This window comes from Malurus melanocephalus, unplaced genomic scaffold (genome assembly GCF_030028575.1).
Source record: "Malurus melanocephalus ecotype Western Australia unplaced genomic scaffold, MMel_1.1 scaffold_39, whole genome shotgun sequence".
NCBI lineage: Eukaryota > Metazoa > Chordata > Aves > Passeriformes > Maluridae > Malurus > Malurus melanocephalus.
The window spans coordinates 2243709-2266629 of record NW_026623271.1 but is presented as its reverse complement, the minus strand read 5'-3'; the positions used below and the strand labels follow the sequence as shown (position 1 = coordinate 2266629).

General features: G+C 41.2%; 1 protein-coding gene across 1 annotated transcript in view; it reads right to left on the bottom strand.

The window, feature by feature from the left end:
* Positions 1-22921, bottom strand: part of LHFPL3 (LHFPL tetraspan subfamily member 3) — a 195417-nt gene that overhangs the window by 23483 nt on the left and 149013 nt on the right. The window contains exon 2 of the mRNA XM_057364461.1: positions 16423-16659. Within this exon, the coding sequence (XP_057220444.1) occupies positions 16423-16659 (237 nt within the window). The remainder of the gene's footprint in view (positions 1-16422; positions 16660-22921) is intronic.

The following is a 22921-nucleotide window of genomic DNA, read 5'->3' as shown; positions in this document are numbered from 1 at the left end:
AACACAAYTCAGAGATCCCTGTGCAGCTGCTTGTGTCTGAAAGGGGGAATGCAGCTTGATAGGGAGTTAATTCTCCACTCAAGCCCATAAATCATGCATGTCCAACAGTTTCTTAGCTTGTCCAGTACTGCAATAATGCAGCTACCAGATTGTGAAGATCTGAGCYGGGCTCTGCCCTGTGTGGGCTACTGTGAGCTTTGGGATCTGTGCACTCTGTTACATTAAGTGATATACACATGGCAAAGATAAAAATATTCAAAATGCTCCTTTCCAGATGGGAATAGGGAGTTATCAAAAGAATAAAGGATATATATATGCAGGTGAGACACTGTATGGGAAAGGACGGATATTCAATGAAGGTGCCTTCCCAACCAGCTTCTCCCTGAGTTTGGCCCARTGGCTGCTCTGTTGTCCATCAAGTTGCACCAGTGCAGGTTTGGATTGGATATTGAAAAAGATTTTTTTATGGAAGAGGTGATCAAGCAGYGGAAGTCTGCTCAGGGAAGTGGTTGAATCAYYAKCCCTGAAGGTATTTAAAAACATGTAGATGTGGCACTTGGAAGCGTGGTTTAATGGTGCMTTTGGCAGTGCTGGGTTAATGGCTGGACTCCATCATCCTACAGRTCTCTTCCAACCTTAAGAATTCTGCTCTTCTGTGACCCTTTGGGGCAGCATCTCAGCAATATCCGGAGGAAACTGCACACAGGAATTGGAATGCAGAGACCAAACCAGCAGCTCAAAGCACTTTTCCTTGGCACAAGGTGCTGTGCAGATATAGCTGAGTCCTAAMCCCAGGACGGCTGTGTCAGCTCCAAGCTGTGCTGACGCGTGAGGAGCTGGAGCCGGAGCTGGTACGGAGCCACGCTGCTGCGCTGCCTCCAGGCCTGGAATGGACTGTGTTCCTCAGGAACAGCAACTCCAAACCCCACACGGCACCACTGCTGCAGCCTCCCTCCCTCCCGAGCTCAGGGAATCACGTGCATGGAGGAAAACGCTGCACAGGCCAGGTTTAGATGTACCCATGCTCTTCTAAAACTGTCTCAGCGTGTGCAGCAATTGAATTAAGAAGACTTTTCCCTTGGGTACCAATAACTTTGTGTTCTGCCCATTCTTCTTCCCCCCAAATGCTTTGGACCAGGAGTTATGATCTGACTCCACGTTGATCTCTAGATTTACTCTGCTGGACAGAGCACAGTGAGGTTTTTGTTTCAGGAGAAAAAACCTGGCTTCATAATTTTGTTACAAGATAGCTTACAGACTTGGTTTAAATCTTGCTCACACCTCTGAAAGAGCTGCAGTTTGTTGCAGCTGCAGCAGCAATCAGGTGATGTTGGTTTATCCTGGATAACCACACCACTGGCAAAAGCCTGCTAATGCCCTCCTCGTCTGCTGGAGGAGCTGGGTTTGGGGTCACACTGAAAGGTAACTGAGTCCTGGACCAGAGGCAGCACACTCCAGGGCAGTGCTGAYAAGGGGGGCACTAACAGGACATGCTTTCATCCCTCATTTTCCTTAGCCATAACTACAGAAATGCTGCTTCTTCAAAACACTGCATTTCCTAGACCAGCTCTTCTTTATCTTTTACTCTTTAAAGGAAATTGCTGCAAAGTGTTGATTGACAGGATTTGTGAATACAGCTTCTTGCTTATCTACAAACCACTTACACTGCAGGCATTGCTTGCCTTTTRCTCATTAGAAACAGATAATACCATTTTCTGGAAGCTAGGAGTTCTCCAGACATGGTCTATGGTCCACAAAATTTGTCAGATGCAGCAAACATGCTATCTTTAATCAGTATTGTAGACTGCATCTCATGAACCTGGTAGCATAAACCCTGGTAGTATTTGGCAGATTTGAACCATAATCTGTAGATGAGAATTGATTAATTTGTATGCACCAGYCTTCAGAAAAGTTTCTTACAGCAGCTGCTGAAAAGATAGTATCTCCTAGGAAGATTATCATTGGCAGAGGCAGGTTTGTTGGTTCTACTTTGTTTATCTTCGTCTGAACAAGGGAATAAATTCTSCAAAGCACAGCCTGAGATATTATCAGCCAGAATGTAATAGGCAGTGCCAGCTCCCTGGCATGTTTTGTGAGCTGCCCCCACACCAAARCTCCCAGTGAAAGGTACTGGCCGTGCCTGGGTTGCAAATATTTTAAAGTGTAACTGTTAGGTAAATAGCCAATTTTTCAGTTCAACAGCTGAAGCAARCAGTGGAAAAAATAGTTTGGGGATGAACTGAAACAGAGTTCTTATAGTTTCTATTGAAAAATGGAGTTCCCATGACTTCCCATTGTACYTCTTTCTTTAAAGTTAAACTGAATTTTTTAATTAAATACTTTCTGAGTTATTTAGATACTTGAATAACCTTCTTATTGGTCAGATTTAAATAARCCTTATGTTGCATGAGTGGTACAAGAGGTCAGTGCCTGACTTTCAATGAACAGCATGTGTGCTCCTTTTCCCACGTGGCTGGAGGACAATGACCCAGCTCCTTTGTCACAGCTCCATGACACCTCCACAGCAACACCGTCTTTCTATGGTTCTTGTCGTTCTCATGTCCTCAGACACYTCACTAGTACTGCCAGCTCCCTTCCTGCCCCAGACATTTCCAAACTCCCATGCTTCCCACATGCCCCAAATGTCTCTTACAGCTTCTTTRCTGTAGGACTTGTCTTCACTTTCCTTACACTTTTAAATATCTATGGGTATTTATTTATACACACACAGGTATGTGCCATGTGTTCCATGCACTCTACCTACTTTATTCCACATGACAGATAATCCAGAAAATGCAGGAAAGATGGCATGTCTGACATGAGATTTGTGCTGACTTGGTTAACCAAATGCTTTTAAGAGCTGAGTCACTTTGCTGGCTTTCCCTTACTGGAATCACATGCTAGTTTTTTAATTTAYCCATTAATCTTCAAAACACTTCTGGGAGTTTTATATTTTTATGATGTTAGCCTTTGTTAAATTTCAATGAAATTGGACGATGGGTTTAAAGGTTATTAGAGAAGGGGATTGATAAACAAGTGGGCAGATAAGCAATGTAATTGCGTAAGAAAATTGTYCTGATGGGAAAACTAGAAATTTTTGCTTTCAGATATCAAAATGAAATGTACTAGCATTAAAAAAATCCAACTACTGCAAAGCATTGAATTCAAGAGCCATCCATTAAAAGGCTTTGCTTTCTGAAACACCACTGCTCATTGAAATTGCAGTTTGTTAAAAAAGGCTCCATTATAGGGTTTGTTTAGGTTTAGAGATCTAGCTGGTGCATATCATGCCACAAGGAATCACAGTGAAACTATTGAAACAAAAGTSAAATTTCTGAATATATTGATTGCTGTTGAAATAGTCCTGTCTCCAGAAAMTGGCAGACAAAGGAAAATCATAGCCACTGGAGACTGAATTTCTTGTAAACTTGGAGAAAGAAATRTGATACACTGGATCAATTCCCTTTACTAATTCAATAGAATTCAAATGGCAAGGTGGAGTGGGAATGCCAAGGGACCGCTGCCATGCAAAGTTGACCTCTGGATCTCCCACAAAGCCCTGCCAAAATGCAGCAGCTCTGTCCTGACATATTYACATGGCACCTGTGTCCATCATGTGTCCAGCCTTCAGGGACAGTCCCATCAGGAGCGAGTCATTACCGTTCAGAAGAGATCTCACTTTTTGAGTGCATCACATTCAATACCGATAGCCTGGTTTTCGGGGATTTGAGAGGCATGTCTGGGTAAATTCCCATTCTGGAAATKGGTAGCAGACAGCTAAAAGTAGCAGACCAATGATGAAGGCATCCAGAGATACATGTGTTCTGCATTTCTGGGGGTCCCTAGTTAGAATGTTTGCTAGCACAGGGTTTTTTGTTAKTGCATTAGTTTACCATCAGCCGTGCAGCAAAAACATTTTCTTACATACTTCAGCAATCASTCATCCTCCAGATTCAGTTTTCAGTCAATTTTTGTCAAATATCTGCTATACTTGAGTCAATGATCCAGAAATGAAAAGTACCAACTACCTTAAACTGTCAAAGCTAYCCAGTTCACAAATTCCACTCTTATAAAAAGGCACCAAACGTTAACTAGTCTGGACAARTGATGAATTGCTGCATTCTTTTCCTGTTAAAAAAATGGAGTTAGTCAATGCAGTGGGCTATAGCTCAAAGAGCCCACATACACATTTTATATGGCCACATTCACCCCCTCTTTTTAAGCAGACTAAGAACAACAATCCCATTTTTAATATTTTTTACTGTTAATGCTTAGAAAGTAATACCAGACATATATTTTTTTAAAAAAAATCCCTTTAACTTCTGGTTTTCATCTGCTTAAATGATGATACAATCTCTTATTTTTTCCCTTTTATTATGAAAACATAAATTGAGAAAATGCCTGGCCCTGAGATTATGAAATTTGAACAGCTTAAATAAAATAGAAATAAAGATATTTGTGAAGTAAATGGTATATAAAGACATGCTCCATGAAAAGAGAGGGGGAAAAGACAGGTTAAAACAAGAATAAAGGAGAACCAARCTGGAATTGAGGCATAGCCCAGGAAATCTGACAGGAGAAGAGAAATGAATGTTTAATATTTTTTATTAAAATGTCTAGTTTGAAAGAAATTTACTTTMTCCCTCTGCAACTTTTTTGACGGGGACCTTAATTTACATCAGAAGGCAACCTAACTATAGGTCTAGACAAACAAAGGCTGATAACTGTGATTTCAATGCTATGCAGAGCTTTAGAGAACATTCTGAAGAATAATGGGGCAGAATGCAATGCAGCTATAGCAGGGATAGATGGTGCTGAACAAACCTGATGGGTTTTAGGTGCAGCTCCAGAATATTAAAAAACAGTCTAAATAGCACACAGTGTGCCACGGTGGGACTRATGGCACCGGCCACCAGGATCCCTCGCAGTGCTGGCCCCAGGTAACCATGCCAGTGCTCCTAATGCTCTGAAGGGTCCTGTGTGCTCTGCTGCCCATCCATGCACAAACCCCTGTGTTCAAGGCTTGTGGGAGCACCCCACAGAAGGCCCTCCAGGAAGGGATAAGCTCAGAGGCTGAGAAGATGGTGCAAATGAAAGCAGGTGTGCTCACAGCCATAGGCATCAAGGAAGGATTTTAGTGGAAAGGGAAATAACATGAAGATGCCACAAACCCTGTCAGGTGAACCAGCTGGACCCAGACTCAGACTGCTGGCTGCTGTTTTCCTACTGGACCTCACAACACCTTGAACATCCCTTCCTAGACTTCTCTTCATGTTTCTACACCAAGTCAGATCCAGTCTTTGTCTAGAAATGGGGTCCCTTCCGAAGCAGACACCCTGTGGGAGCCAGAGAGCCAAGAAGTGGCCCTTGCACTTCCTCTTTCTATGCAGCTCCAGCTCCTCCAGAGTTTCCCAGGCTGTTCTTTCAAAAATAAATTCCATAGTAGAGAGAAGAGAGGTCAGTGTTACCCTATTCACTGAAGATTTTGATACCATGTTGGGTGAGCACATACTCTGTACATCTGCAAGCACATTAAYGGCACTGAAAGGCAATGCATGAGCTTCAATTGGACTTAGGGAAGAAGGTGACACCTTGGCAAATTGTCTAAGACCAGGATCTTACATAGAAATTACTCTGAAGTATGAAATCCTACCAGTTCATGCTGTAATCCTCAGTACTTAGCATTTTTATAACATTTTTATACCTGTATTTGTGTCTGAGTACAACTTCACTGCCTCTAACCTTTATGAGAACTGCTTGATAGATGAGCAGAYACAGGCTTGAATGTCAGCTGCTCACTAGTGTATAAATGATTGATCAGTGTATAAACCTGCTCATCTTCTGGCATCATTGTAAACATACAAATTCTAATCATTTCACAGAGCCTTTTTAGGGATTTATTCAAGACAAAGTTGACAGTCCTCTTCAGGAAAATAGTGGGGCTGATGGTTATATGGGAAGATTTATTTTACTTCATAACGTGTCATCTTTGTCCATATGGGCTAAGAATTAACATCTGCAGAGCAGCAGGGAGCATACTTACAAACTGAGGCAGAAAAAAGGAGGGCAGTATTGCTCTTTAGACAGCTACTGCAAGTGCTGAGGCCACATGGCACTGAATACCCAGACATTTTCAGCCATCATTTTAAATCCAACAACAGGATTCTGCAGGCTAGTCCTGAAAGGGCACAGAAATATCCCCCTAACACTGATATAAATTTTTATTCTCCCAAGCAAACCTAACCATTTGTCATTACTTCTTTCCGTGTTGCTAAATGCAGGATTTCTATTAAGGATGCAAACACTGTTTTTATGGCTGTTTCTATAAGTACAGCACTTTTATGTTTTGCCAGCATGGCTTCTGTACTGAATTTCCAATCAACCCTTTTGAGAATGTTTTCTTCTTCTTARCATTTGAAACACGTTGAATGATTTCTAGCACACTTCCACTTTCTCTAGTAGACCAATATTTGTCTCTGCAGGATATATGATGTCTGATCTTTATTGCTTTATCAGTTTTACTTGCAAGGGGTCAGCCAGTTGTTATTGTCAGCTATGATAGTTCTTCAAAGGAAATGTGGGTGTATTTGATACACATCAAACATTAAAACACCTGAAAATGTTTTGAAACTCTGYTGTCAAGAATTTGTATTAGTAAGGTTCATGACCATTTAAAAATKGTATGATTTGCTCTAATGGCTAAAATTTACTACCACCCTCTAAAATTTTTACTGATTTCACAAGATGAAGCCTGCCCTGCTCCTCTGCATAATCAGGTCTAAAATGCCCAGTGGAAAAAATTTGAGGATTTTGGTTCAATAATCTACTTAAGAATAAAAAGAACAGTAGTAAACATTTTGCATAAAATGAGTCCATTTYAGTTATGCCAATTGAATTTGGTCTCTGAATGTGCTCTTTTTGAAGTAATCACAAAATAACAGAATTACTGTACTCTGCGGAGATTCCAGATGCATCCATTTTAGCAGTCATTTACATAATACTGCTATTTTTCTCAATTCTTATCCGCTGTACACTCATCTTTCACATATATTGTTATGGTAGAAATTTAAAAGTACAGCTGAATTACTGCCTCTGTTCAGGAAGCAAGAAAACTTCTCCCTTTACATGTCACTGCTGGTAGTGATACTGGTGGATTTCCTCGGTGTTTCAAGATGGTTGTCCACTGTCAGATCCTCCAGTGGGCACTCAGGGTCTCCAGCTGCACCAGTAAGAAGCATTCACACTGCAAAATCCACCTTTATTGACTGCACTGTCCACAGACAGTGAGAAGTTATGAAATCCTTGGAAGAGTGGGGAAGCAAAGTAGAATTATAGGAGGYACAAAGTGTCCTGACACTGTTAGTTCTGAGAACTGGGCTTTTGTGTCTGAATTCAGCACACAGGCAGGAAAGAGAGAAGGTGGCTTCTGGTGTTCTTCACATCTTTGCATCTCCTAGGGAGGAAGGAGATAGACCCAGAACATCCAGTTTCAGATGAGTCAGAACCACTCCCAGAAAGTGCCCAGCTCTGACTGCACRTTTCACACAGTGCTGATAAACTGGAGGGCACTCAGGACGTCCTACAGCTTGTGTGATAGCAGAGAGTGGTTGAAATGGCCATGTTGATCCTTTCAGCCTCTATCAGACACAAACTCATACAAAGAGCAGTGGGGTTTATTTTCATTGTGCACGAAGCAGACAGGAACAACACACAGTAAATAGGAGAGAACCATCTGGGAACATCAGAAAGCAGGAGCTGAGGGAAATAGCATATAGGAACCAGAGTAACAGTCTGTCTTGTGTCAAATACTGTCATCTAGAAGGGTGCAAGTGCTTGGAGATGAAAGAATATTTTAAGATGAATAAGTTTGTRCAATGATGTCCTCATGCCAGCTCATTATCATCCTGAAAATTTTTAGATTTACAAAACCAGGGTGAAAGTGGTTTGTAAAATCAAATGTACTGTGGTTTGTAAATAGATTCAGTAAAACTGGATTGCAACTAAACATTTATTTTCAATTTTACCATGTCTGTAGAGTACATTTCATGCTCTTGAAGTAGATGCATAAAAATATTTCTGACAACTGGGGTGCTTGCATGCCAAATATCTGAAAGATTAAGCATAATAACATGGAACACATGAGATGAACAAAATAATTGATTTATTTTAAAAACATGAATTAAGGAAAAAATACCCTCCAGAGAGAGGAAAAGCTTTGTTAAAATATCTTTTTATTTCCCTTTTTTTTTTTATTGTGTATCTTTCTAGCAAATAAAGCCAGGACATACCTACAGCAATCTTAGTGCAAGATCACTCATTAATATCACAACTCTGTTCCCTCTTCTGCTGCTATTTTCTGGTCTTCTATCAAGAAGAAGTGTACAGACACTACAGAAGTCAATTGACAGACACCTCAGCAGCCAAGAGCACAGCTCTGCTTTTCAGTTGCAGCAAACTTGGGCTAAGCAGGGTCATGCTAGAGCCAAGGAACTAAAATATGTTTATGCCCTAGTCTGGGCCTGTGCCAGGGCCAGGCTTCTCAGGCATCCAGGGAGAGGTCAGAGGGAACAACAAACTGGGGTGCACCAAGCTTGTCATTCAGGAGAAGATGGGGCACTCAACTGAAAGTCTGGATCAACTCTGTAAGTGGTCCAGAAATGACATGAACAGTTTGAAGGTTCCAGTCTAAAGCCATATATCAATGACTGGCTAAAATGATCTACACTGTTAGCAGCAATCAGGTCAGCTTTTAGTTTATACTGTAGTAATTTGTACCTGCAACAGTAAGCAGGAAGAGCCAGATATCTCAAATATCTCATTAGCTATGACTTGAATGTCTCCTTGAATATGACTTTGGGAAACAGAGCTTTTTTCTTTGCTTTTGTTTGGATTTTTTTGATAGCTCCTTTGTTCTAAAACTACTGACAACAGCCTTTATTTCTGTTGTTGGTAYGCCCAGAAAGAAGGAGGTTGGCTTCAATTATTTTCAGGTGTTTTGTTTGCAGATGGAAAATAATTCYGGCATTAGAAAGCTGCTGGAGGAAGATCACAAGAAGTTCACAGTGGAATGAGATACTGAAACTAATGACTTTTTAAATCATGACAAMGATTTCCAAGAAAAACACTGGAACATGCTGCAAGAAGGAACAATTATAGCTCAGTGCCAGAGCTTCCTCTGTGTATGACATCAGGGCTGGTAGAAACTTAAGGACAGCCCGGACAGCTCTTGTAGGCTGGACTGGACAGCAGAAATGTTCTCTGAATAGCTGTTCCCAGGCATAGTCCAGATTCTTGGCACAAGCCTTCATTATTTCGTCTGCATGAACATTTTGTTGAAAAACATCCATGCAAGAGCAGCTGAGTCATGAGCTCTGCCATTCTCTGGTGCTCCTCCTACAAATATTGTTCCTGTCAGTAAGGAAAGGAATAGTGCAGTATCATAATTTCTGTGTGTCACTAATCCTACCTGGAAGGAAATACATGCCAGCTACTTCCCTTTGATATTTCCATATATTGTGAAAAGCTCTGATTTTTTTTGTCCAAACTTCAAAACACCACTTCTAAGGCAGTGCCAYCAGTGATGGCACAGTCAGACTTGTTGCCTTCTAGCTCAGTAAACATGGTACTGCTCGTAACAGGGCATAGAGTTTCCTTTTAAATTAACAACACAGGTCTGCAGATCTGTCCAGGCTCACTATGGACTGGCCTTGACCAGCCTGGAGATTTGTTTGTAGCTTGTATCAACACTGTCTAATGTGTTTATCCCCCATTCCCAAGCATCTCGACACTGCTGCACTACAGAATTTTTCAACTGAGCACAGAGCCTGTTCAATGCTCTGAGTTACCTACACAGTTTAAGAAGCATTTTTGAGGCTCCCTGACTTTTTTTTGCCACAAGTTTGCCTGTAAGAAGACCCCATCCTGTAAGTCCCTCGTATAATGAGCTCATCAAATGGAATGATAATTTAAATGAGCTATTGTATGAGAGTCCTTACAGAGGGCAACAGCAAGTGGTGCTGGTCTATGAGACAGAAAGSAGTTCACTATGTTCTTCCTTCATTAATCAGCGGGGAACTAGGACTCTATTCATGGTCTGCAACTTCTATAGTTAAGTAATTAATGCATGTGTTTAGGACTAATTTTACTTCCTCATTATAGAAAGTAGAGCTGGAAAGGAACTGTTGGATCAGCTGATGTATCAATCAGTACTACTGCAAGATTGACCTTTATTTAATAAGATATTTTAATCAGCTTTTGACTTTTAGTCTTGTCTCATTTGCCTCCCCTTAAGAGTATCATCATTTAGCATATTGGCAAAGTAGTTCCTTGATAAAATACTTTTATCAGTTTTTAATCACRTATTTAATAATAATTCCACCATCTTTTACTTTTTCTAGTTCATCTTTCATTGCTGAACATATCAACAAAGTCAGTCTCATTCCTTCCCATTTAAAAGACAGAGAAATATAAAAAATCAAATTATAGATCCAGTATGAGAATCAGGAGTCAAACTCAGCTTTCTGAACACCACTCCAAAACTTTTGCCTTAGTTCTATTCATTATCATTACAAAAATCTAMGAGGCTTATTGCATTCCTATGTATGTGCTTCTCACAAGCTCATAAAAACGAAAGTAGACATTTTCTAAAGGAAGACCTGAAAGTGTTTTCAAAGTCTGTCTCAAAACCCCTTGACTTCTGCTCTCACTCCCCCATTTCTTCCCCTCAGTTTCTACTAAAAATTCCAAAATACTTCGTTGTTAGAGATCAGAGTTGGAATCTGAAAACCTTCTACCCAAGGAGACAACACCCTCAAACCAAGGCGGGCAGAAGRTGAGTGTCCTACACAACATGCTGCAGACAGCTGTGGAGGAGGGAGCCAAAAATCCTCTGTCTGGAGGATTCTGCTGTGTGTGACAGAATTCAACACACTCTGGGCAATAGAGTGCAGGACCCTTAGATACTGCACAGAAAAGTTCTGGATGTGGTCCAATGAATGCTCATACACTCCTTGGATGAAACGTCATACTGTGGGCATAGATCATACAGCAGTGCTATGAATACCTTCATTCTGGAGAGAYTATGTTCTGTCTGATGCCAAACACAATAAAATCTCCACATTTATATTTTTTCTTTCAGGAAAATGGTTGCCATTATCAAAAGAAGAAAATTTGGGGGGGAAGTTATTAAAATATCTGTTAGTTTGGCTTCCCGTTCCAGGTTTTAGATGAAATATATCTTGTCTACTGTTCTTTTACTCAGAGCTACTTGGAGCTCATTGTGGAGGTGATACCTGAAGCAAAATAGGTTGTAATTGAATAAAGAAATTAACAAGTGGTTTTAATTGCAGTGGTGCTATGATAGATGAGCCACTTATCGTTGAAGCTCAAAGCATGTGAGCTCTTCACAGCTGTGGCAAAACTTTGTTCTTGGCTGACATGCCAGGGAATCGTGTTTTGAAGCTGGAAAGGAGGGCCAGAATTCCCAACCTGGAATCTATGACTGTGGGCTTCAAAGAAGAGCCTGATTTTTGTCTTTGAGAAGGAGGGTACCTTAGTACTTCTTATTTTGAGGCAAGAGGATGTATCAGGAGGAGTTGGGGGTACATAAGTTTACAAGGTTCTGTGTAATTGCATTGGACAGAGAACATGGGTATACAGGGGTTTACATGGTATTCTGTATGGAATTTACTCCTTATCACTACCATGGCTGCTGATAATTCTTCTAAGTTTTGTAGCTGTATGGGAAAACTTAAATTGTATCTCAATATTCATATTAATTTACCTAATTTTGAACAAGCTGACATGAATGTTTGACAGTGCATGCCATGGAAGCTACAGTCTGATAAGCAGAGCTTGGCAATTTTGCAGCAGTTTGCACATGCACTGTGACCTGAGCTATGYTCTTGTTAAAGGATGGCAGCTGCTGAGAACTCTGTCATGTTGTCCCTCCATGGGCCAGGTGAGCTGCTGGCCTGGCCTCCTGTCACTCAGCTTCAGACACAGCTTTTGCAGAAGGTTTCACTTTGCAGCAGTGATCACATGGGTAGGCTACTTCTGCTTAGAGAATCTCTGCTAGAGATTCTCTAGCCAAAGGTTTGCAAATGCCCATGTAAAACTACTTTTATTTCTTTTACTGAGAGCTGCTTTGTCCCCAAGAATCAAACTCCCTTAGTTTCTGTCTTTAAGCAAGTTTATTCTGCAACTCAAATGCATGGAGCCAGCCTTCAACAGTGGGGAGAGTAATGAGGGCATGAAGTGTCAAGCAGTTGGCAAGGTCTGGGTTGGGCATCCTGTGCTGAACTCTCTTTCAGTGTGGCTATTTGGAGCAGCATGGTGTAGTTTGAGTCCATGAAAGTTGCAATCACTGGAAGGTAGATGAATCCTTCAAATTTTCTGTCTCCCAGCTCCTTTTACCCATCTCAGCTCTAGGCTTGTAACTCCAGGAAATCTTTAATGCAAATTTCTTATTTGTGACCCATTGCTTATATTGCATATAGGGGTCTCAAAGATGAGTCAAATGTTGAATATAAACATCTTGTGAAGCTGTGCWGTCCATTGGAAAAGCCACAAGTGTTCACAAAGGGCATCATTCCCCTCCCTGACTGATAATACAGGATTGTGTATTCTGAATGCTCTTGTATTTATCACTCATAATGCAGACCATATTACCCCTTTCTACCAAAAACGTATTGCCTTGCACTCTCAATTTCTTTTGGAAACTTCTAATTTCATCTCTTCACCCTCCGGCCAAAACTTTAATTTTATGTCACTAAGACATTACAGTTCAAAATGTTAAATCATGTAATTACACAACACATCAAGGTTTATGCCTGATGTTGATGTCTCATTCAAAATGGTGTTGAGGAAGCTTAAAGCGACGATGAATTCTGACTATTTTTGTTAGTGCCCTGTATGACATTAGTTTAATGACATACAAGCCTTTAAATCATTACCATTAATTCCTATAAATTAAAGAAAACCATGCAATACGGTACTCTCCCCTCCTTCACTAATGGCATAAAAATAATGGGAAAGCCTTTTTAGAAATACCTTTTTTCCCCTTCAAACGGCAGGTTTTTTTAAAAAAGAACTTATGAATCATTGTGTAAAATTGCATGATTAGGAAACTGCATTAAAGAGACTATAAACTGGAGAAAGTCTGCCAGACTTGAGTTACAGTTCTGAGATGTGAAAGCCACATGGTAGTTTCCTCTCACACCTAAGCAAATAAGAAATGAGTAAGCACTATTTTTATCATGTAGTGAAAGAGAAAACTTTCATTTATARCTAAAACACAGCCATATTCTGCCATGAATAATTTTAACAGGCAAGTTCCTTACTTACAAGCATTCATTAACCTATGTAAATATACAGAACTGTAGGCATCAAAAACACAGAGTGGGTGGACGATTCAGCACGATAATGAAAACTATGAAGAAGTACAGCTTTTCCTGTTTCAGTTGTCTTTGCACATTTTTACTATCCTGTTGTGTTTCATATACATTTAACTGTTTCYTTGCCAGCAATGCTCAGACACAGATGTGGCAACAGGTACTTGCTCAGCTACCACAGTCTCATTAATGAACCTCCAGACAAAACTACCTGATTAAGAAAACAACTGCCCAGATGTCTGACYACTGCTTAATAATTTCAGTCTCTTGAAGTTTTTTTGCACATAAATTAATATTTTTTGATTCTTGTTTTTAATTTATCGTGCCTTACGCACTGCTGATCTAATGCATAAAGTCACCCACACGTACAGGGCAATGTCCCAGGGCAGAGGATGAGCTGACAGGGCAAACAGAAGTTCCTCTCAGAGGAACAGAGGTACAGAGTTGATTGTTCTCCAGGTGCATTCTCCTGTAAAGCCATGATGGAGTCACGACTGTCCCTTAAGGGAACACTGTCCTTGTCATGGGTTATGAGATGCCCAGGCCAACACCACCACAAATGGGAAGGAATCACTGGGATCGCACTCAATGGAACAGCCATGGCCTCCCAGACATAATTTTTGTCCCTTAGAAGGCAGCAGCAGCAYAGGGATTCCTTCTTGAGAAAGAGATATTCCTAATCCATATTTCCTAATCCAGAAGCACAAGCCAGCACAAACCTGAAGGCAGATYTCATTTAGATGAGGAGGGGGAAGAAAGGGTGGGAGGCTGTCTAATGCTTATGGGCTACTTGTTATGAGGGCTTTGACTTCACAGTGTAAGAGCAGCTTGGAAAGCTGAGGGCAGTAGTTTTTATATCCATAGTCTTTTCTTTTTGTTTTTATGGGAGATATGCTAATGCTGTTTGCATATGGCAGTATTTTCACATCCTGACCATTTCCAAGAGATACATGCATACTCTGCATGTGAACTAATGCTGAGGAGCAGTTCCCCACTGTCTCTTAATCTGGAAGGGGACAAAGGGCTGTAGTTTATGGGGTAAATATCAAAGCACTCGTGCATCTTCACTGCACAGGGGTACAGRCAGATGCCACTGCCATGCTCTGCTGGGTCTCCTTGGGGCTGAACCTGTGCCTGGTGGCAACACATGCAGGTGGGAAAAGCTGGGGTCTCAGGAACATTTAGACTTGCCCAGTTGTTACTTAGCAGAAGCTTTTCATGACAAGAGGGGAGAGAACATCCTTTTTAGAAGCCAAGTTGACTCTTTTTCATTTAATTTGAAAGACAATTTTAGAAGTGGTGATCATTAGGCTTGACTGTGAAGGGCAAAGTAGGGTAGGTCCCTTTTTGTTGAGTTCTGGTTTGTTCTCAAGCCAGTGGTGTGGTATGTTCCTGTGTTTAATCCAAGGAAATTGAGCTGCTGAATGACTTTTTTTGACATGCTGGAGTCCAAATGTTCTGGCAGGGGTTTGTGCCAGTAATGTGAGAGGTGATGAGGCTACAGAAGCTGTTTTTTGCTCATAAGGTGCAAACAGGATGCGTTTCTTTGATACAAGTAGTTGTTTGGTATATGTGGTATAGACAAATCAGACACAGTGGCGATGCCAAAAGCACTTGTAGCATAGCTGTGAATGCTCTTCCAGTAAGTAYTTTGATTTTCAAATGCAGATGAATATTATCCTTACAGGACACAGGGGTAGTCCTTGAAGCTGATGCCCTCAGTTTACCTGCACAAGCAATTGCAAGTGACACACACTCTCCTTAACTCACATTAGTAGGCTCCACCCAGATCTGAACTCATATGTGAAATTCAATCTTCAGTCCACTTTTCTTTGGCTGAGTGTGCTGACTGCAATCCAGCAGGCAGGGCTGCTGTGCTGGTGCTGTCAGGTATAGAGACAATGGTCCTGGAGCAGGACTGACACCAGTTATTTTCATACAACACAGGATGCCACACAGCAATCCAGCGGTGAAAGGCTCCTAATATCTTTGCTAATATTAGAAGCAGCACAAAAAATTACAAAGGTGGTAGATGAGCTGAATGCACTTGGGGACAGTCAGTGAAACTAGCAGGGGATCAACTTGAAACAGATAAAAGAAAGTACTTCTTTAGCAATCGGGAATGAGCTTCAGGAGCTTGCTGCCATGCASTGCTGGAGAAGCTGACAGTATCAGCAGGTTTAGAAGGGATTAGACAGATCCAGGGACTACAGGCCCATTAACAAGATAAGGCAGGGACATGCCCTCTGTGGTATCTGTCACATCAGACACTCAGCTGGGATGCTGGGGGAGCACAAGGGGAAAGGCCTGAAGAAATAAGCCAGGCTTGCACACACTTAACAAAAAACATCTCTCTTCTTGCAGCTGCATGATAAATCACTGGTCCAAAACAGTTTCATGTACTTAATCKAGAAATGAGTTTTATCCCTAAAGCACTGCATGAGTATTCAGTTACTACAKAACCCTAGATTCCCATGAGCTGACTAATGAGCTCAAGTAACACACTCAACCAAGAACCAGGAATCTTCTTCATTCCAGGCTCTGATCCTTATTCCACCAGCCCCTCACTGTATGGGCTGTCCCATTACTTAGCCCCCAGTTGTCACCCATTCCTGTGTCCTGGACTAACACAAATGCCATTTTACAGATACTCAGACTGCAAAATCCTAAASGAACCGAGTGAACAAATCTTGCATGAGGTACAGAAAAAGATGGAGACAGGGAAAATTAAATGCTGATGAAATACTGCACAAATGAGTAACACAATAACATCCCATTTACAGCTCTAAAAGCTAAGGATAATAATGTATATTGCATTAAGAAATTAAGGCAATTTTGAACTTTCTTAGATTTTTGGAGGCTGAGACCCAAAACTTCCTCTGCCCCTTGCATTTATCTTTCCCAGCAATGTAGAAAATAAGCCAGCATGCCAATTTTAAAGCATAAAATAAAATGAAATCGAAACGGATTATTGTTTTTAAGCAATTGCCCTTGAGGCCACCCAACAACAGTGTTTCTAAAGCAGTCCTACCTTTGTTTTCCAACTTGAGCTCCTCTGCTAGCAAGCTGTCTTGTCTGTTTCCAAGCACAAATGCCAGAAATGAGAGGATCAGGGCATCCAAGATTCCAATAATTGCCAGGATATACGCCCAGCGGACTGAACAAGCCCCCAGCGTGTACTTGTCTGTCTTTTCACCACACATCCGCTTTACCTCATCTGAATCCCAGCCATCAGGAAAAATCATACAACCCAGGACGAGACAGGCAGCTTGGAGAAAAAAAGAAAAGGAGAACAATGGGATAATGAGACCAAGCTTTCAATTTGATGAGAACCTACAAAGTTATCATTAAARCAATAGACTTTTTCAACCCGAACTTCAAAGCTAGGTTACTAAAAAACAAGTCACAGAATTACATACTGTGATTAAGTATTTAATATAAAAACCAAAGATGCAACATCAATTGCACACTTTGCTTAAAAAACCTGTTACCTCTGAATCCCTGGCAGGTTTTGCATCAGTTTAATCACATTTTCCTGGTGTGACCAATTTCTTCAATGCAATGTGAAAGAACCACACAAAACCAAAAGAGAAAATGGTTAATAACCTGGATATTCAAAGGTAACACTGGATTACTGTCAAGTGGTCAGGCAAACAATCAGATCAAAAGAGAGGRAAAAAAMCCCAACCTATCATTTCTAGTAATCTGCCCTTTTATCCTAACCCATAAACCCTGGATTTGCTCACTATTCACCACTCTGTCGACGAGCTCTGCTAACGCTTGAGCTGTGATGCTTTGGGATAGGTGGACCTTGTTTGTTGCCAGCAGGCTGGGTGTTGTATAAACTGACCTATGATCAAAAAACTCCAGATTGTTCCAGTAACACTGGTCTTGAAGCCACGTAGAGTAGCCATCAGCAGGAGRGAATAGCATATAAAAATAAAGTAGCGTAAGAAAAATCTAAAAATAATGAGGATGCTGAATGGGTTAATTCCTCAGTTTTTACCTCACTTAAAAGAATCAGAAAATCCATATGCTTTCAGCAATTTTCTGTACTTTTTTAACTTGGAAACAAGCACATTTCCAGCATTAGTCCTTCTTTCTTAATATGGCTGGTGAGATACAATGGATCCTAAACCATCTTTTGCAAATCTTAATATTATRTCGATGCATTACACTCAAAAGTGCAGGTAAACGTGCTAATTGAAAAGAATACATTGTGTAGCTTTCAACCTTTTAAATTTTTGTTGAGTCAGAGTTCTCTTTGGAAACCACAGTTTATGCACCAAGTAGCTTGTGCAACCAAGAGCTGCTGTCGCTGTGGGAACTGTGATGGGTTTCTTGTCTTCTCTGGACAAGCACAGGCACTATCATTTTACATACCTCTAATGCCCACGAAATAAAACCAGATTTACACTGGATCAGTGTGGYGAAATACTGGAAGAGGGATATGTAAACAGAGCTCAGGGATGGTAGCTTCCTTTTGACAGCTACACAATTGCTGTAGACAATGTCTTGAAAGCGTGTCTGCAGAAAATATCTGACATAGAGTAAAAGCTGCACCCAAGGCATTTGACAAATTCCTCCTGAACAGCTCGTTTGTGTGAAAATATAACAGCTTATAATACTTTCAAGGACAATTAGGCTTAGAAACAAGGGTGATTAGATAAGGAMCAATCTACTCAGAACATGCAGGTTGGACAAATTGTAAATTGCGTATTGCCTGCCTTAACTCATTTACACAATTACATAAGATTTTTCARAGGCCTTAGAGACAAATAGTACAATATTTTTCTGAGCTGGTTACACACACTTCCAGAAAGGTTATTTCTCAAAATCAATACGTAAGAGTTGYCCTCACACTTGCAAGGAACTCCACCGAAATGGTGCAGCAAATCTGTAAACTTCTAATATTTGTGAAAATGTCTCTGTTTACCCAGCTGACTGTTGACAAAAMCTTCATTTACTGCCTAACAGCAACTACCAAAGCTGTACTTTTATTAATCATCCTCCACATGTAAGGAAACTTAATGCTCAGTTAATGATCAAGAGATGTGGGATTTTTCTACTAACAGTGCATGAATAATTAGCAAATAAYGACATCTCTGTGTTTTTTTATTACACAGCAGATCAGGCATGTTCTTAGTACTTCCTGAAACTAATTTAACTTTCTTCTTTTATACCTGGGTAATTAAAAAAATGGACCCTTATCTCAGGAATTCAGTGCACAGCTTTCCAGCTGCGTTCCTCAGATTTCCAATTAACTCATCTTTTCTGAATTCTGTTCCTGCATTCTTTGATATACTTGCTTAACTTTCTGGAGTCATTCTGTTGCTTGCAGCCGGACTGCTCTGGATAATAAGACACACAGGTAAATGGTGGCTGGACTAGATTCCTTTGCATAAAGACAGACATCAAGGAGAGGATATTATTATTTTTCCTTTTCCCTGTACAGTTAAGATGCTGTCTACTAAATCACACTTAGTCAACATCTTCAGATGCAGGAATCATACCTTACCTGTAGAGGCTGACATAAGTAAGATTAGTCAACCTTGAGTCTTTATTTGTTGAGGGAACATTTTGTGCTGAATGCCTTTAAGAATAAAGACTTGCTCAATAATATAAACAGGTAATGATTCTTTTATCAGCTACGAGACTGAAAAGACAGGTATAAAATCCACCCACAGATCTACTTTGCATTGCTAGAAATTTTTACATTTAAAACCTTCTAAAGAGGATTAGAAGATTTTTCTCTAAAAGGAAGTTACTTTCAGTTTCATACAAATTTGAAAAATGGAAATAATTTTTTTCAATTTCAGTGAAGCTGCTAAGAGATGATTTTATAACACTAACATGGGTCCCACATCTTTGTCTAAACTTTCACTGTCTCTAATGGCAATGTTACTGAAATGGAAAGCTAACAAAAGCTACTACTGTTTTACTACTAAGTAGTAATAGTGTTCTAATGAATTCAGAAAGTTTTGGATTTGAAAAGTTCACCAGCTAAATGAAAACACTTAGATCATCMGTTCCTACAGCTGATTCAAGTAAGGAAAAAGTTTAATCTCTCTGGGTTGAAAGCAGTTTTCTATGTGTGATCTGGAAACAGATCACACATAGCCCAGATAACCTTCCTGAGCCTGCAGACAGCCCAGCCTAGGACCTCTGTAGCTACCCAAGGGCCTTCATGATAAGCAGCAGGGGGAAGCTGATAAACAACTGACCAGTGTCACTGACACCATTCAGAACCATTTGGGCAACTGTAAAACTTGGGAGTGTCTTATCCACATTATTTTCCSTTTGGCTGCTTGAGAAAGCTCCTGGCAGGATCATTACCTTTGCAATGCTGGCCCTGGGTTTCCTCCATTTCTTCCTCTCCTGTGATGACAAGGTGACTCCCTCAGTAGATGAGGGAGAGGCTGTGGATGTCATACACCTACGCTTTACTAAAGCCTTTGAGATGCTTCCCACAGCATTCCTCTGGATAAACTGGCTGCTCATGGCTTGGACTGGTGTAATTTTCACTCGGTAAAAAAAAACAAAACTGGCTGAATGGCCAAGCCKGGAGAGTGACGGAGAATGGAATTAAACCCAGGTGGGGCTGGTCCCAGGGCTCAGYGCTGGAGCCAGCCCTGTTTGATATCTTTATCAATGACCAGGACAAAGGGGCCAAGTGCACCCACACGGAGTTTGCAGATGACACTGGGTGGGAGTTTGATTTACTGGGGGCAGGAAGGCTCTGCAGAGGGATCTGGGCAGGCTGGATCGATGGCATGAGGTTCCAAGTGCTGGGTCCTGCACTTGGGCCACAGCAAGCCCATGGAATGCTACAGAGCGGGGCAGAGTGGTTGGGAAGAGGCCCAGAGGAAAAGGACCTGAGGGTGCTGGTGACAACAGCTGAACATGAGGCAGCTGTGCCCAGGTGGCCAAGAAGGCCAATGGCATCCTGGCTGTATCAGAAACTGTGGCCAGTGGGACCAGGGCAGGGATTGTCCCCTGTACTCAGCACTGATGAGGCCACACCTCGAGTTCTGTGTCTAATTTTGGGCCCCTCACTACAGGAAGGACACTGAGGAGCTGGAGGGTGTCCAGAGAAGGGCAGCAGGGCTGGGGAAGGGTCTGGAGCACAACTTTGATAAGGAACAACTGGGGGAGCTGGGGGTGTTCAGCCTGGAGAAAAGGAGGCTCAGGGAGACCTTCTCACACTCTACAACTGCCTGAAAGGAGGGTGTGACCAGGTGGGGGTCTCTTCTCCAAGCTAACAAGCAACAGGATAAGAGGAAATGTCCTCAAATTGCACCATGGGTGGTTTAGATTGGATATTAGGAAATATTTCTTCCCTGAAAGTCTTGTCAAGTATTGGAAGAGGGGGTCCATGGAAGTGGTGGAGTCACCATCCTGGACATTTTTAAAAGATGTGTTGATGTGGGGCTTGGGGCATGGTTTAGTGGTAGTTTCGGCAGCGTAGAGTTAAAGGTTGGACTCAATGATCTTAGAGRTCTCTTCCAACTTTAATGATTCTGTGATTCTATGATTCATATGAGACATGAGAATGCTTGTGTTGGAAGAGACTTTACARACCATCTAGTTCACCCACCAGGTTGCTCAGAGCCCATCCAATCCAGCCTTAAACACTTCCAGGGATGTGGTACCTACAACTTCTCTGGGCAACCTGTCCCCGTGCCTCACCACCCAAACAGTTGCTTTCTCCTACATAATGGAGTCTGGTGATGCTTTTCAAGCTTTTAAAAAATAATTAATAAACAGTAGTTRAACATGCTTTATATATTTGCATGTCTTCCTAAAAAAGTTTTTTTCTTGTGTGAACAGCTAACAGAAACTGTCACATGGTTCTCCTTCAGGGCTTTGAGTGACAAGACAAATTATTCATACTAGGAGAGAAAGCCCAGGATTTTTACCTCCTGGGATGAAAGGATGCAGATACAACACTTTCAGAGATTGGAAACAGACACTGAATTGGTGCTGGCACTGACAGACTTGTGACTCTGACCAAGCTAATATTATCACAGCCTGTACTCTGTGCATGAGCTCAAATGGTAATTAGCAAACAAGTAGTTCATGATCCTGTGGTTGTGCCAAATACGGTGACAGATTAATATTATATCATTGAATGAAATGAGGTTCTATTTATAAAAAAGCTGACTGCTATGCAGGAAACCAGTGCTGAGAAATTCCTGCTGGCAGGACTCCTCTCTCATCTTCATTCTTTTTCCTGACAACATACCATATAAGCTTGCGTGTAGAGTATGGTGATGGCAAGTTTCCTAATAAAGGAGTAAAAGAAATGGAAGGGGAATTATGCTGACCATCTCATTTCTTTCCATGCCCACACATGCAAGAGCCTTCAAACCTCTGTGGTTCCAAAATGCAAGAGGTTTTTTGTTCCCTAAATTGTATTTATAAAACCAGTGACCCATTAAAACTCCTGTAAACTGAACAGAGTTTTTGCCAGCCATGTTGATGATTAGGATTAGTCTTTCAGCATCTTGTAGCTGGGAAAGAAAGAAATGCTCAGTGGAGGGGGCTGAAGGTGCACTGAAGGTGGCTGAAGACATAGGGTCAAATACAGTCCTGAGTGAAGAGAGAGGCTACACACCCATCAACTGAGATTGTTTTAAGTGATGTGAAGTGCTGCTGAGTGAGACAATAATCCTCTGTGTCTATATTTATGTTGTGACTTGGAGGAAATGTGCAATTTTGAAAAGAATGCCTTCTATCTCTCCATTTACTGATTCCATCCACAGAAACAGTTCTGCTGCATGCAAAACAGTATTTCTGGAGGAGCCAGAAGTTCATTTCTAGAAGTTCTTCAAAACTGAGTGGGAACTTTAAAATGCTGGCTCAATGTGTGGGCTTTATCGCCACAAAACCTATGCCTAAGAGAAAGCTGATGAACTGTGAAGAACTTTCATAATACCTGAAATACTTCTTGTGCAATACAAAGAGGCAAATGTCATGCAAGACTTATTTGATGCTCTGTTTGAAGGCTGCCAGATGCAATGTCCACMTTTGAAGAGGCTCTTCAGCAAGATGCCAGYTGGCTCCCCAAGGAGAAGACACAGCCTGTTAATTTGTGCATAAGCAGACTGAAAATTCCTGGCGGTGCTCTTACAGGGCTAACCACATGACTGCTGTTGAGTATGAGACAGTCAGTGAGAAAAGTGTAATGAAATTCAAGATTTAAGGGCAGTGTTCTTAGAGAGCTGGAGTGGTAAAATCCTATATGGACTTCTGTGCCCTGGGCTTCCATGTGGGACAAGGGAGATTCCCTGWGGAATTGCTCCAGGACATTGATGTGATGCTCCCATATAGATGGTGCTAAGGGGGAGGAAGAAGTAGGAGAACCTCCCACTGCATTCCTGAGATAATATTAAAGATACGATGATATTATGGCCATTTGACTTATTAGGGCCTGGAGTTTCTGATGCCAKATCTGATACACATATAAAGAGATATTTCACTTACTGATTTTAAGAAAAGGGAAAAAGAAGACCAAACATTCAGTGATT